This window comes from Perna viridis, chromosome 2 (genome assembly GCF_037379345.1).
Source record: "Perna viridis isolate PV_CMFRI_1.1 ecotype Kerala chromosome 2, ASM3737934v1, whole genome shotgun sequence".
Classification (NCBI taxonomy): Eukaryota; Metazoa; Mollusca; class Bivalvia; order Mytilida; family Mytilidae; genus Perna; species Perna viridis.
Window position 1 is genome coordinate 61078547 of NC_142446.1, and position 16365 is coordinate 61094911.

The following is a 16365-nucleotide window of genomic DNA, read 5'->3' on the forward strand; positions in this document are numbered from 1 at the left end:
GAAAAAATCATTTTTTTCACGATTTTAATTCTTCAAGTTTGTGCGAAATTTTGCCTTTTTGGAAACTGCTAGCTCAGGTGCAACTTATGAGAGAACCCAGCCCAACGAGGACCTGAATCTTTCCAGGTAGCTTAAAGTGTGCAATTTACACCTCGTCAACTTCACAAGTATTGCAACTATTTATATACAAATGCTTTACTACCCACAATCAATGTTTTCACCAAGTTTCACCATTATTATTTTTTTCATGTACCAGATGAACCATGTGCACGAAACAATGCATCTCAATCATATCTGTATAGTTCAACCTAAAATCCTTTGTGGACTAAGTTAGGATGGAAAGAAGAATTATAATAATTAGAACAAAAACCATATGTTTCCCCACTTAGTTTGGGGAACATGACTTATATAGAAATTTATCCTGGGATTGCAAATAGGACACAGGCATGTTTACAGTAATGTTATTTAGAGATTTATGTGGTTTAAAAAAATTCTGAATAAACATAAATCAATAATCTGAGTGGATTTCAAGACCATGTTTGTATGTTCTCTACTTATTGATCAACACTCATACAAATCTTTGTAACTAAATAAACAAATACATGTCTCATAAAAACAAAACAAATAACATGCATATTTACAAAACACTTTCAACCAGGAAAATCTGTTTACATGTTAAGCAGCATATACACTTTACAAGGTCTTTTTTAGTAACAACTATTAACACATATTAAATTAGACTAGTTATTATAAAATAGAGAATTCATATCTCTTATTTAGTACAAGGGTACTATTAACATTGACATGAAAAACATCCAAAAACCTATAAGTTTTTGTTTGCTTTGTACAAAAATTAGGACTTCATGTTCTTACTGGTGAAAAAAATAGAACTCCATGTTCTACTTTGAGAAAAGTGGAGCTCCATGTTCTGTACAGAGAAAAATTAATACTCCATGTTCTGTTTGGAGAAAAGTTAGGGCTCCATGTTCTGATTGGAGTCTTTAATTTAGGTGTCAAGGTCACAATGTTCTATCAAGGAACCATGTGTATAATGGAGTCTATATAAGATCTGTTTATAGACAGCACCATAACAGCATGTCCTCTAAAATAACTGCATCATTACCATGAAGAGTCAACATATTTTAAAGGACAAAAGTTCACCTGTATAAAGGGGAAACACCATGATTACATTGTGTGGTCTTCATGTAGGATACAACAATATATATGGTCTCAGTATTGTATTGATTTTACCATAGACTTCTTTAGTGAAGTGCATATTTTTAGGATGTTTAAAAAAAAATATGTAAATTGATTTCTAAGGACATATGAAAAATTAATTTCCCACAAAAAAAAAAATAGGATGATTCTACTAAGAATGGACTGAGAAGTAGTCTTGAACTATAAATAGGTATTTTCTCTACTTTCACTTTCAATTTGTACTCATCAAGACAGCCTTTTCAGTGGAACATTTTTATGTTATAATGTTCAATTGTCTTACCAAAAAGTTTGTCATCTTTTAGTGTGATGTTTGCTCTATTTCATAAGTCATTGTTCATATCTTTTGACAAAACATTAGTTACTAAAGAGGCAAAAAGAAAAAGCACTATAAATTTATATCCTTGTTTTGATGTACACCAGCTCCAGGATATGCAATGCGATACTTGTACCACTTGTTTATGCATACTGGTAGTTTGGAAAAGACTAGATAGATATATTGTCATCTACATGTGGGTCTGAAGAAAATGTTTACACAATGGGCCTGTATCATTAATTTGCAAAAGCTAGGGTAGTGTAGCTTTCTGTAGACAAGTGGCTACTTAAATGGACTTATATGTCAATGACTTGGAAATTGAACATATCAATCAGTGTTGTAATTCAGATGAATTAAAAATTTTAAACTTGTATTTATTTATGTATGCAGACAATACAGTTCTTTTTAGCAAAAATATTGGTGACTTACAAAAGATGATTAATTGTGTTGATACTTATTCCAAAGAGTACGGATTATATATAATGTTATGAAAACAAGGATTGTTTTTAGAAACAAAGGTATATTGAGAGAAAATGAAAAATGGTTTTTAAATGGGAAGAAATAGATGTGTGTAATGAATTTGTATATCTTGGTGAACTGTTTATTATAATGGTAGATTTACAAACATGCTAAAAATGTTGGCAAACCAAGGAAAGAAAGCTATTTTAGTTTGCTTAGTTAAGTATATGATGATAATTTTAATTGCGAAACGTTATCATCATTGTTTGACACATGTATGCAGTATATTAAACTATGCTTGTGAAGTCTGGGGCTACCATAAAGTTGATGATATTGAAAGGGTTCATTTAAAACTTATTAAACGTATTTTGAACGTTAGAAAAACTTCTGTCAACTGTATGATATACAGTGAATTAGGTGGACATCCATTATACATTGATAGATATTGTAAAATGTTGAAATTTTGGTTCAAGAGAATGTGTACTGATAATTGCATTTTTGAAAGGGCTAATAAAATCCCTACTGATCAGCAAAATTGGTTATGCAATATTAGAGAAATTTTGTATAAATATGGTTTTATTGATGTGTGGTTATATCAAGGATTTAAAAATATGGATGTATTTTTATCAGAATTTAAACAAAGAGCTGTAGATAATTTTGTGCGAGTGAAATGAATTCTTTTTTTTGAAGAGTCAGTAAAACACCAATTGTATAAATATGTTTATGAATGTAATGTTATACAGTTTTATTTGGACCATCTAGTTAACTATATTTATAAATCATATATATATCTGCACATAATTTGAATATAGAAACTGGTAGATTTTATAACGTATATTGACAATATAGATACTGTAATATGTGTGAAAAACAATCAATTGAGGATGAATACCACTATACTACAGCGTGAAAAATATAAGGAAAAAATATATTTAAGTTTATTATTGGAAAAAAAACCATCATGTTTTAAACTTGTGCAACTACTGTCTACACATAATGTCAAGGAACTTAATAATTTAGGAAAATATTTACATCTTGCTGATAAAATTTGTACTTCCTAGAATATTATCATTCTCTGCTTATTATTATGTTATATATTTAATATTGTGTTATGCTAAAGATATTTGACCACTGGTGTATGTAAATATGTATTGTTTGATATGCATTTCTATAAGCTGTATTGCTTTGGAATGAAGAAAAAAAATTATTACAGCTGACATGCATAAACTAGTTTGGGTTCCTATAGACGGGGGCTAAACTGGACCTGTATAAGTTACATTAGTAAAGGCACTTCACCATAAACTAGTTTGGGTTTCTATAGACAGGGGCTAAACTGGACCTGTATGAGTTACATTAGTAAAGGCACTTCACCATGAACTAGTTTGGGTTTCTATAGACAGGGGCTAAACTGGACCTGTATAAGTTACATTATAAAGGCACTTCACCATAAACTGGTTTGGTTTGCTTTGTTATCATGGACCTTTATGGCCTACACTTGTAAATTTTCTGATCCACAGGTGATGTTTGTGAGGACTGAACTATGCATCAGTACTAGAATCTAAATGATGTACATGTACAACATGGAATGACAATGTAGGATAACAGAATTTAAAAAAAAAAGGTTAAGGGGTTGGGGTTATGTTTAAGGTACCTTAATGGCCTAACCTTTGACCATAATCTCATTGACAATTGATGCTGGTCTATTTTGGGGTTTTTGATCCTGGTAGGATATAAAATGTATTACCTGTACGCATGCCAACCTTTTCCCGTACTCAAATAATGATTAGTAAAATATTCATTATTACGATATGTTAAGAACTGATAATTACATTAGATGTGCAAATGTCTGTTTCAGACTGTCTGTTTGTAGTCAAGAAAATGATGTATATTTTTCTAATATTTCTTGTTTTATTGGATTTCAAAAGGTCTAAAATATGTAACTGGAAGTTACCTTATCAAACTGATAATTGGCTGTTTCTCACTTTCCTGTCCAAATTTTACGGGTTTTGAGGGACTTCTTTTTCAAAATTTTGGTCTTGAAAGATATTTAGTTATAAAGTTTACTTTTAGTTTCAGCAAAATGTGTCAAGAAGCATTAGATGTGTTAAATATGCTCTTTTTGGGTTTTCGATTTAACAAAATACCTTATGTTTCCAGTTCATGTTTGGAACTTCCTTACTGTTTCAGAACACTACACAAACGTAGAGTCCAAATGTAGTTCCTTTCATATCACTCTTTACATTATTTTTAACCTGTAAATTTGTTTCTGGGAATTATTTATCTCAATAAGATTGTATTATTTCTGCAAATAAAATTAATATCTAGTCTTCAAATGAACTGAAGATTTGAATCCTTTTTTTGAAATTATTGCTGTAATGTGCCAAGAAACATTAAATGTGCTAAGCATGTTCCATTTAATACAATTATCAGTCAAAATCTCTACTAAGGGGTTTTTAATGTCCTTGACTATAAGCAGTCTTGCAAGGATGGCCCAATTATATGGGCTTAAAAGTAAAAGTTATTTTTAAACTCAAATTTAGAACCATAGTTAAAAAAATATAAGAACAAACAAATAAATAGTAAATATTTAAATAATTTAGTAAAATAAAAATAATTAAACAAAAAATAGACTAAATTAAATATCATAAAATAAATTTGATAATATTGGTAATTTTAATTACAAAGAATGAAACTTGAAATAAGTACATGAATTTGAAATAATTTAAGAATAAAAGTTAACTGAAAAAGAGAAGTTTGTGGATAACAATTTAATTTAATCCTATCATCAATATTTTTATGACTAATAAAGAGGAAGTGAAGAGCAGTGATTTTAACCATGTAAAATTAGCGGAAAAATTGAAACTGATAAAAAGTGTCTACTTTTGAAAATCTTAATATGTTGATCAATGGAATTATTTTCTTAGGCTGAAATTAGTTTCATTTGAGTATAATTACAGTGTAGAATAATACTCTGTTGAAATACTTCTGAATCCGATTGAATATTAACTTTTGGACAGATTTAATAAATTTGGAAAAAGGTGAAACAGAACATTTAAATGTAAATGTGTGTAAAGTTGTATACTGTTTAACTATCAATTACAGTTTTGACTAAAGATATTGGTGATTGAATGATATTCAGTTTATACATATTGGGGAAAAAAAGTAATAAATGATATGGAAAACACAAATGTATGATTATAGTTTTATTTTATATCATGTAATCTTTTAAATTTTGTCCATGCTACAATTTTCACAAGAATTAAAAAAAACAATGCTAACAGTACATTGATTAACACATATCAGTCTAAATTTTTACCCTTCATCAATATTTTATAAATAACTAGAGGATGTCAGCAAAATCACGGTTGATTAAGCAAAGTGTGGACACAGTACTGATCCAAACAAAATTACTAATGGTTGTAAAGAATCTATGATCATCTACCATACATCAATGGTGTACAGTTTTGATCAAACTGCTTAATTAGTGGTTTAAGAGGAGTTGAACATAAAACTTTTTTTTTATTCCCATTACTTATTTTTTAACTATTCCTTACCAAATTATCTTTTCTCCAAATTTATGATCGAAATATTTTTAAGAACCAAATATTACTAATATTTATGTGCACATTATAGGGGGCTAGGTTGAACACCCTTAAATTTTCTGAAAGTTTTGCTCCATCCAGTTAAAGGTGTATAATAAATTCTTAAATTTTAAATAATAAATTCTCAGATTTTAAATAATAAATTCTCAGATTTTAAATAATTCAGTATTTTACTCAAAACAATGGGTAGGAGGTTTAACAGTCTTGCCAATTTACACATAAAAAGGGGGAGGGTTTGGATTTCAGTCGCAGATAGAAGGGGGATGGTTTAATTTGATACGTTCTATGCCTTTCTATGGACAGTTTTGCACCTCAGAAAAAATGGTATACATGATCCGAACAGTACGTCGATTGAGCATGTCAAAGGAATTGGTCTCTTCCTTTAGTAGTATAGATGAACGGGAATTGAAGAGCAGTTATTTCAACCAAGTAAAGTTGGCTGGAAAATTTGAATTGAAAAAAAGCATGTATTTTTTTTTTTTCATTCTTAATTACATCCAGGAAATTATTTTTTAAGCATAATTGCTAATTAATTTTTGAACAAGCATTAAAGAAATTTGAAAAAAGTGAGATGAAACAAAATTTGTGAATTTATGTGTCAATGTGCGAATTTGGATATTGTTTAACTATAGATCTATGGATCATAAAAAATTAAGAATCTCTCACATAAGAATGTAAAATTTTGTTAGGTTTTTGGTTGAAATACTATATTTTCTGTGCAAAATACAAAAATTAAATTTTCACATAAAATATTTGCTTTTACTGGGGCATAATATAGGATTCAGAGAATGGGAGAAGTGACTTCTCCCTTCCAGGAGTGATAGGGAGAAGTGAGTCGCCAATGGGGAGAAATAACACTTTACCACTAGAATTTTTTTTATTGCATTGAAATGAAGTTGTGGTCTCAATTAGTGACATTAGTTCATTCCATTTCAATAGCCTTAAATTATCTTTTGTTTAACCTTATCCTTGGGGTATCCTGCATAGAACTGACGTGGGGATTTTTTATCTGTTGAAGAGTAATCAAGGAAACCAAGGTTACAAAGAACATAAAGTAACTAAAATCATACATACAAAGTAACAAAAGTAAATGAGCAACTCGTACTCCACTAAAAACTGGGAGCATGGACCAGGTGCACCGGTAGGGTAAGCATCCTCTGCTTTTCTAGAAACACCTGCTGAGTTGCTCATAAAAAGTCAAGTCCAGGGTAGACAAACGAGGGAAGGAAAACTTTGACCTGTTGAATAAATCAGTTTTCATGGTGCTGATGGATACACCATAACGATCCACGGCCGCTGTTACTATAAATAGAACATAGGGGTCAGACAGTTGTTTTTTGCATATATCTCCAAACCGTTAGGTTTAGCCAAATTCTGACATGGGGTAAAAGTATTCAGCATGATGATATCTATCTGTGGTGAAATTTTCATTTTGATCTGTTAAGGTCTCACTATCCACTTTTGGGTCAAATGGTCACCCCATGTAGTACCAGAAACGCACTGAACCTAGATCTATGCATTGTAAGTGCATTATTTGTGTGTATTCTGATCAAAAGTAGTCAAAATGAAGCTGAAAATGTGTACTTTAAAATCATATTTGTAATTTACTACAAAAATGTATGAATATTGTTTACATGTGTTAGTAATTTGCCTCCATGCTGTCAGTTAGCAGAAAAGGTAAAAATGTGGATTTACAGTTATTTATTCAAGTAAATTTTGTGAAGAATTTCTACAATCATCATAACATTAGCATAAGGATTTTGAAAGCCTTGTTTTTCAAGCATCGCAACGGTATTCAACTTTAAGATGTCATTTGTCCCGGGAATTCACAGCGAAACTTTGAAAATTACTTGTTCAATATGGAAAGTAATGGAAACGTTAGAAGTGGTTAGTGAGACCTAAGCCATGTTGGAGTTCTCCTCTGACACTACTTCACCAATTGGAACCAAACTTGGTATGAATGTTCCTTAGGGTATCCTGCATAGACTTGATGTGGAGATTTTTGATCTGTTGAAAAACACGGCTGCCGTTACTGAAAATAGAAACATAGGGGCCAGACAGTAGTTTTTCGCATACATCTCCCAAAACTGTTAGGTTACTCTTTCAACTGCTGAAATAAATCTTATTATAAGGCCTTCAATAGTCTTTAGGGATGAAAGTTGTTAGGTGTCCTTGTAAGAGTTATTGCCCTTGAAAGATAAAAAAAATGGTTTTTTATACAGTTTTCAGCCAATATCTTGAAAACAATAACGGATAGAAAGAAACTTTCTGTTGATGAAATGATCCCTGTGATAAGTCCTACCAAAGTCTTCTTGAGTCAAATTAGTTGTGCAACTCCGTGTTAAATTTATTGCCCTTGAAAGACAAAATTGTCCATGACCCCAGTTTTTAGTGGAGTCTGAGTTGCTCATTTGCTTTTGTTACTTTGTATGCATGATTTTAGTTACTTTATGTTGTTTATTGTGTATGTCTGTTTTCCATGTCTGGTCTTTGTCCCTGGATTACATTCTTTTGATTACTGCTATAACCTTGGTTCCCTTGAATACTCTTTGACAAGGTCAGGGATTCAGGCTCCTGGTAGCCTCTTGTTATTATATATCAGATCATTACCATATAGTATATATATATATATATATATATATATATATATATATATATATATATATGTAAATTAATGTCAATCTGTAGTTCCATGCAGACATCTTGCAGTGACCACCACTGAAGTTGATAGCATGGACAAACCATGAAATAGTGATAGTTATATTTGGCCATGTCTCCATAGTGAGGACAGTTTGGATTATCAGTCATGTGGTGAAGGTTCAGGTTGCTAGCTTCACACCTCAACTGACAGAACCATATATTTTTCTTTCTGTTCCCTATGTTGAAGCATTCAGATGCTCTTAAGGCTGACTGAATTTAGCCTCTTTTTGAAAATATCAAAAGAGGGGCTATTTTTTGTTGATGTAGGAAGCTGGTTCTCAAGTTGTATAGTTGAAGGTATGAAGCTCTTAGAATAAGCCATAGTGTTAAAGACAGGCTTGTGCATGTTATCATTATTGACTTGCTGCCTAAGGTTATAGTTGTGTATGTTCATAGTATAAGGTTGTATAATATTCGATAAATTTTCAAGACTGATGCCATTAACCATCTTGTACATCAAAGTAAACCTGTGCTTCTCGCAGCGCTTGTATAAAGGTTCCCATATGAATTCCTCATACATCTTTGATTTGAGGAATTTATTCATAGACCAGTTGTAATTCCACTGGCCTCCACTTGAACACTCTCAAGTAAATTTGATTCATATAATGTACAGTTATCCCAAACAAAGTCCCAATATTCTAGTATTGGCCTAATAAATGAAAAATATATATTGATAAATGCTTTCCTAGAGAACTTGCATTGATTTCACAAAAAGTCGTAAGTTTGAAATTGATCGTAAATTTGGTTGATTCGTAATAAATAGATCTTGACATGTAGCAGATATATTAGTGATCCTTGTAGGTTCAAGAACCACATTCTTCAAGTTAAGTCTACTTAAAAGATTTCCAAGATGGCCACTAGTGTTAGTTAACATATCTACATTTAGATCCCCTCCCGGAAATATAGTTATGTTCCTATCAACAATGGGCTGTAAATTATATGAAACATGAATGAATGAGTGTATGTAAGCAAGACAAAAATCATGATATTGTAATCTTGGATTCTCAATCTAAATTTTTAAACAATCATCCTTTCAAACAGCAGTTAATGGATATGTCAGTCTATAGTCATCAACACTCTGTGGCTGGGAATGAAAAAAGAATTGGTCATTCATGACAATATTTAGCAGTGTTTTTAAAATTTCATCCATCTATTTTCATTTGTCTTTGTTCTTCTGAGAGTGACCAATGGCATAAAGATTTGCAAAATCAAATCAAATCAATTTAGCCAATCAAAAGCAAGGAATTCTGAATCAAGTTTGATTTTGTGTACTTTTTACACAAAGATCACACATTACACTTTAAAAGTGTATGAAGAACTTAGTAAGTAAGGTACTGACCAGTGATTGTGATCACTGCCCACATAGTATTGTTAATTATGTTATCCTTTGTGGGGTAATTACAGCTGTAAGACAGTGTTTAAAGCAGTTTATAGACAGTATTTGTTCAATCAAGGTAAATACACGTATTAATTTAATACAGTAGAATATGTCATAGTGCATTCTTGAAATTTGTGAAATTTACTTAACTAAGTGCATACTTCTGACAGTTCCTTTTATCTTTTTTCCCTTCTGTCATCTTCTTGTTGCTGAAAACTGTGCAGCGTTGGATTTATATCAATCCTGTAATAAGCTACTCTTTATTCAGTAGTAACATTGATAATCTTTAAACCTGTTTATTATAACATTTTCTTGTTCCAAAGTTAATAATATCTGATTTAAATGTGAAAACAGAGTTCATACACTTGAGCTTTGATCTCAATCTATACAACTGACCTCTGTTTTCTTCTAAATGTTTTATGTTTTAATCAACTTCTTGGAAACCAGTTGATTATATGGATATGAATATGAAAGCTTTTTAGAATTTGGTACATTTTACAACACTAGACATACATGTAGCTTTATTTGAATTTAGTACATTTTACTTCACTAGACATAGCTTGATTTTAATTCGGTATGTTTTACATATCTAGACATATGCTCTAGTGAGCTTTTAACAACATTCATTCAGCATCTGTGTATGGAGCTTTCATATCACAACTTATATGTCAGAGCTTGCTATAACAACACAGACCTTTTGTACCCACTAGACTTTGTACATTTAGGCATCTGGAACAGGGTTATGTTGCTACAAGATTGAAGTCATCACTATAGAAGTTATATGGTCATCATTATGAACTTGTGGATTGTTACAGTGTATTCATATGCACCATTAGAACTGCTTTGTTCAACATGTCACAGAGTAATCAAGGGAACCAAGGTTATAGCGGTAATCAAAAGAATGTAATCCAGGGACAAAGACCAGACATGGAAAACAGACATACACAACAAAGAACATAAAGTAACTAAAATCATACATACAAAGTAACAAAAGTAAATGAGCAACTCGTACTCCACTAAAAACTGGGAGCATGGACCAGGTGCACCGGTAGGGTAAGCGTCCTCTGCTCTTCTAGGAACACCTGCCGAGTTGTTCATAAAAAGTCAAGTCCAGGGTAGACAAACGAGGAAAGGAAAACTATGACCCGTTGAATAAATCAGTTTTCATGGTGTTGATGGATACACCATAACGATCCACGAGTTCATGATGACGACCATAAAACTTTTGTAGTGATGACTTCAATCATAGTTTTCCTTTCCTTTTTCTTCTACCCCAGACATGACATTTTTATGAGCAGCTCGCCAGGTGTTTCTAGAAAAGCAGAGGATGCATACCCTGCTGATGCACCTGGTCCATGCTCCCAGTTTCTATTGGAGTCCGAGTTGCTCATTTACTTTTTGTTGCTTTGTACATGTTATTTTAGTTATTTTATGTTCTTTGTTATGTGTGTCTGTTTTCTATGTCTGGTCTTTGTCCCAGGATTACATTCTATTGATTTCCACTGGAATCTTGGTTCCCTTGATTACTCTTCAACAGAATATGATAAAAACAAACATACAAGACATGAGCAATGCATACAAAATAACATAAGACAGAAAAGAAGACAACACATAAATAAAAATATACAGCACCTTAACATGTATACACTAGGGCAGTTAAAAAACTCTATGTTGGTTGAAAACAGCACTTAGCTTAGCAGAAAGACACAAATACAGCCAGGTTATCTGCAAGCTGAATGTCAACGTTCCTAAGTGTCCCAGGAGTGAATTAAACTCATGATTAAAAAAAAACTATTTACAGTCCCAAAATGGTGAGGCAAGCAGTTTCTTTAATTTCAACCTGACGATAGAATATTAGTTGCGTCCTTTGTCTTCATCAACAATTTTTCAAAAATCTTCTCTAACACTACTTGACCAGTGGGAACTAAACTTGGTATGAATGTTCCTTGAAGTATCCTGAATAGAAATAATGTGGGAATTTTTTATCCGTAGAAAAGAAAGGCTTTCATTACTAAAAGTAGAACATAGGGGTCAGACAGTAGTTTTTCACATTTATCTCCAAAACTGTTATGTTTAGCCAAACTCTAACATGGGTAAAAGTGTTCAGCATGATGAGATCTATCTGTGGTCAAATGTTTGTTTTAATCTGTTACAGTACCTGAACTGATCCATGCTACAAAAATTGCGATGGGTTGTCGGTCACTGATCAGTTTCCGGTCAGTCATCGGTCAGCAAACCAATCCATTAAACCGGTGATCGAATCACGTGACCACAGAGTGAACACTGTTTTACGGTTGTTATTGTTTTCTATGTCAATTTTACACATATTTACATAATGTAATAGACTTAAACATCAATTTTTACTTTTATTTTTCATTTCTTTTATTTCAAACAGATCTTACACCATTTTATATAACAGAACTGCGATCAGATTGGTCACCGGTCATCGGTCATCGATCCGTCAGCTATCAAGCAGTCAACGGTCATCGATTGTCAAATCATTGCATGGATCGGTTCAAGGACTGTTAGCCATGTTGCAGTTATTGGCTTTTTTGACATTTTTTTGCTATTTTTAATGTTCTTTCTTTCCAAAATCTTCTCCTCTGACACTACTTGACCAAATGGAACCAAACTTGGTGTGAATGTTCCTTGAGGTATCCTGCATAGAACTTTTGTTGGGATTTTTGATGCGTCAGAAAACATTGCAGCTGTTACTAGAAATAGAACATAGGGGTCAGACAATAGTTATTTGAATACATCTCCAAAACTGTTAGGTTTAGCCGAATTCAATCAAAAGTTTTTAGCATGATGAGATAATTGATATGTGGTCAAATTTTTGTTTAAATCTGTAATGCCATGTTGGAGTAATTGCTCTTTGGATGTTTTTTTGCTGTTTTTGACATTATTACTTTAATATCTTTTCCTCAAAGTCTACTGTACAGAATTTAATGAAAGTTGGTATGACTGTTTGAATTTTTGATCTGTTAAAAAACATGGCTGTTGTTACTGAAAATAGAACATAGGGGTCAGACACCAGTTCTTTTTTTTTCATATATCTCCAAAACAGTTATGTTTAACCAAATTTTGATGTGGGTAAAAGTGTTCACCATGATGAGATCTATCTGTGATACAATTTTGGTGAAGATCTGTTGACCCATGTTGGAGTTATTGCCCTTTTTGAATGTTTTTTGCTGTTTTTGTTGTTATTGCTTTAAAAAAATCTTCTCCTCAGAAACTACAGTACAGAATTCAATGAAAGTTGGTATTACTGTTTTTTTTTATGGTAACTTTAGCAAAATGAGTGTTTGGATTTTCAATGTGTCAAATGACATAGCCACCATTACTAAAAACAGCCCATAGGGGTCATGCAGCAGGTTTTTTCATATATCTCTGTAACCGTTTCGTTTAACCAAATTCTGACATCGGATGTATATGTTCAGCTTGATGAGATCTACCGATATCTGTGATGTAATTTTGGAGAAATTCTGTTGTCCCTTATTAGAGTTATTGCCCTACTTGGACGTTTTTTGCTGTTTTTGTTGTTATTATTTTCAAAAATCACCTCAGAATCGAAATGTTGGTTTGGATTTTTGATTGATGAAAAAACATGGCCGTTGTTACTAGAAATAGAACAAAGGTTTTGAAATACTTAAGCAAATTACTCAAAAACTGTTCAATTTAGCAAAATTCTGATGGAGTGTAATATTGTTTACCATCAGAAGGCGGACTTTTGCAAAAAATTATAAAATTATAAAATGATTTGTTCCCTATTGTAGGATTTATGGCCCCTGAAACAGATTTTTTGGTCGTTTTAATGTGTACAACTCTGAAACCAATTGCAATAAAATTAATTAAAAGTTGGCTAATTTTTTTAGAGTTTCCTCCACAAACAGATCATTTAAAACTTCATCGGTCAAAAAACATGGCCTTTGTTACTTAAAATAGAACATACGGGTCGAAATGCTTTTTATGCTATTTTTTCCTCAACTGTAAAAGAATAATGAATAATGAAAATAAAAGCCACTCTTAAGATAGACATGATATTCTGAGCTGACTGGCAGTATTGAAATTAGTTTTTAGTTTGCCATTTTCAAAATAGCTGCCATTGTGCAACCATTTTTACCAGTTGCTCAGATTCCAATCATTTTTGGTTTCTTATGGAAACTAAGGTGAATGGTGATGATGAAAGATTGTTCTAGTTGACCATTTTCCCACTAATTTTATACTTGTTTTGATTTCAATGATAATTGGTTTAACCATAAACGTGGTCTCCTGATATGAATGGTGATGATGAAAATGTTGGATAGCCATGGTTTAACTTCATTTTATGTTCTTTTTCAGCAAATGTATACTGGGCTAATACCCCTCAGACCTGATGGAATAACTGGGCATAGGGGACTTCTGCCCAAATTTTTCCAGAGGTTCTAAAAAGGCATTTCCAACATTTTACAGTGCATTATGTACTCTTTTGAAATTACAGCATTCATCAATATGTGCTTGTTTTCAGCATTTTTTTTGTCAAACATGGTAACAAAGCATGATACCTTTACTTACATGTACATAGTTAAAAGGGCATGGTTTGCCAGGTGAGCAATTCAGGCTCTTTGAGAGCCTCCTGTTTTGAAACTTCAGGATTGAAGTTTAGATGTTTTGTGGGATTGACAGCAATGATCTGTTTTTGATACTGCTCAATGGCTTCTTCTGTCATGTGTCTGGTTTTGTTCACTCATAAGTTGCCATGTAAAATTTTTTAATAGTTTCTTTAATATTTTTTTAAGGTTTTGCTATTATTCACCTTTAATTTTGGTATTTTCATTTTTTAGCTGGAAAATCTTCAAAGTTTTTCATTGACAACCAATCAAACAGTGGAAAATCAAGGTCAGACTTTGACACAGCATGTGAAATAGCAGGTGTAGAAAACTTCACACCACCAGACTCCACTGATGATTGGCTACCAACAAATAAACCTAAGGCACCAGTAGAAACAGAACCCAAAACTCATGATTCAGAAATGGGCCAATCAGAAATCACAGATGAATTGATACAGGAACTTGCTAAAAAGGATTTAACCAATTTAATCAAAATTCAGGTTACTTTTTCTACATAGTTGATGATAAAATTACATTAATCTTGAGTTTTAAGACTTTACCTTCAGAGGGGAATATAAATATTGCTGCTTTTAATTTCCTGCTGCAAATTTTGTTAAGGATAAAATCTTAATTCACTCAACAAAGGGATGATATACTGTTTTTGGTTAGTTGGTTTATCAGTCATCACCATGTTGTGGTCCTGATACAGCTTTCACTTTTTGATAGATTTCCTTCAAACTTGGATGGAGTTTTGGTAATTGTTGAAGCTTGGATATCTTTTTTTTTCACAGAAATATGTTGAAGTTGACCCTTTTTTAAGGGAGGGTAGCACCTTTAATTGTTGTTGAACCTAGTAGTTTTTTGTTTCCAAGCTTTTGTATTTCTGATTAAATACTATGGATTATTTTAATGATTAAAAAATGGCAGTTTTGAGGAAAAAAGTTATGCAAGAAATGTTAGTGTTCCTAATTTTTCGACTGCTAGTGGCTTGATAAGAACTCAAATCCAGAGTTAATATTTTGTGCAATTTATTTTTTGCATTTACAGACACACTGCTTAATTATGACAAAATTAGCACCCTCACTCTTAACAATATATTTTTTTTAACCTGCTTAATGACTAAATTCAGTGAAACTATTTTGTAGGATGACAGTTTATTAGATGGAAAAATGAAGGTCAGAAGGTTAAGTAGAGGTCAAACACTTATCAGACAGGGAGACCAGGTAGTGACCTTGTAAATCTTGCTTGACTGTTGTAATTTTGATAGATTACTCCAAGTATATGTTCAAAGTTATGACAAAATCACATGTTTATTTTAAAGTTTAGTTTAATGGAATGGCAATGACCCTTAATGTGGTATCCAAAATATTATTTGCTGAAACAAATACACAAAAAGAACTGAAATGAAATTGCATACATTTGTATGAAATTAAAAGTATATGAGCAATCTAGATTCCTATAGAAAAAAAGGAAATTAATCCAGGTGCTCCCTTCAAACACTTACCGAGATGCTTATGACATTTCTGATTTTTATCCGAGTTACAAAGATCGGCGATTGGTTTGGTGATGGCTGGTGGGTGGGCGTACATCAACATTGGTTACTGGACAATAACTGGAAAAGTTTATATCTGATTCTTACTAAGGTCAAGGTCATAGTGGCCTAAAAACTTAATTTTTTTCCGCTAAATTGAAGTTTTTGGATTGTAACTAGAAAAGTTACATCTGATTCAAATCAAACTTTGGGATTTTGTTACATACCAGGTAAGTGCAAACCCTGTCGATTTTGGGAAAATTTCTTACAAGGAAAAGGCTCTATCAGTATTGATAGAAGCAATGAGGTTGCAAAAGGTTCACATCAGATTAAAAAAAGTCACAGTGAAAATATTTTTCTCTAAAACAGGGATGCAACTCGGCTTATGCACCCTGGTGCACTTCAATTTTTTTTAGAAAAAACTTTTTGATGTAGGATGAATTTGTCAAATCTATCCTAATTGAGAAGTGAATATTGAAGGAGATGATGACTTAAAGGTTCAGAGTGATTACAGAAATGCTACAGTTAATACAGGTGTCTGTCAGCATCCTTCATCATACAATTTTGAAGTACAA

The 16365-nt window shown here is 32.1% G+C and overlaps 1 protein-coding gene across 3 annotated transcripts in view; it reads left to right on the forward strand.

Moving 5' to 3' along the window:
• Positions 1–16365, forward strand: part of LOC148626328 (patatin-like phospholipase domain-containing protein 7) — a 112725-nt gene that overhangs the window by 32968 nt on the left and 63392 nt on the right. For all 3 annotated transcript variants that reach the window (XM_088570210.1, XM_088570208.1, XM_088570209.1), the window contains 2 exons: positions 14494–14759; positions 15405–15482. In XM_088570210.1, the coding sequence (XP_088426336.1) occupies positions 14494–14759; positions 15405–15482 (344 nt within the window). The remainder of the gene's footprint in view (positions 1–14493; positions 14760–15404; positions 15483–16365) is intronic.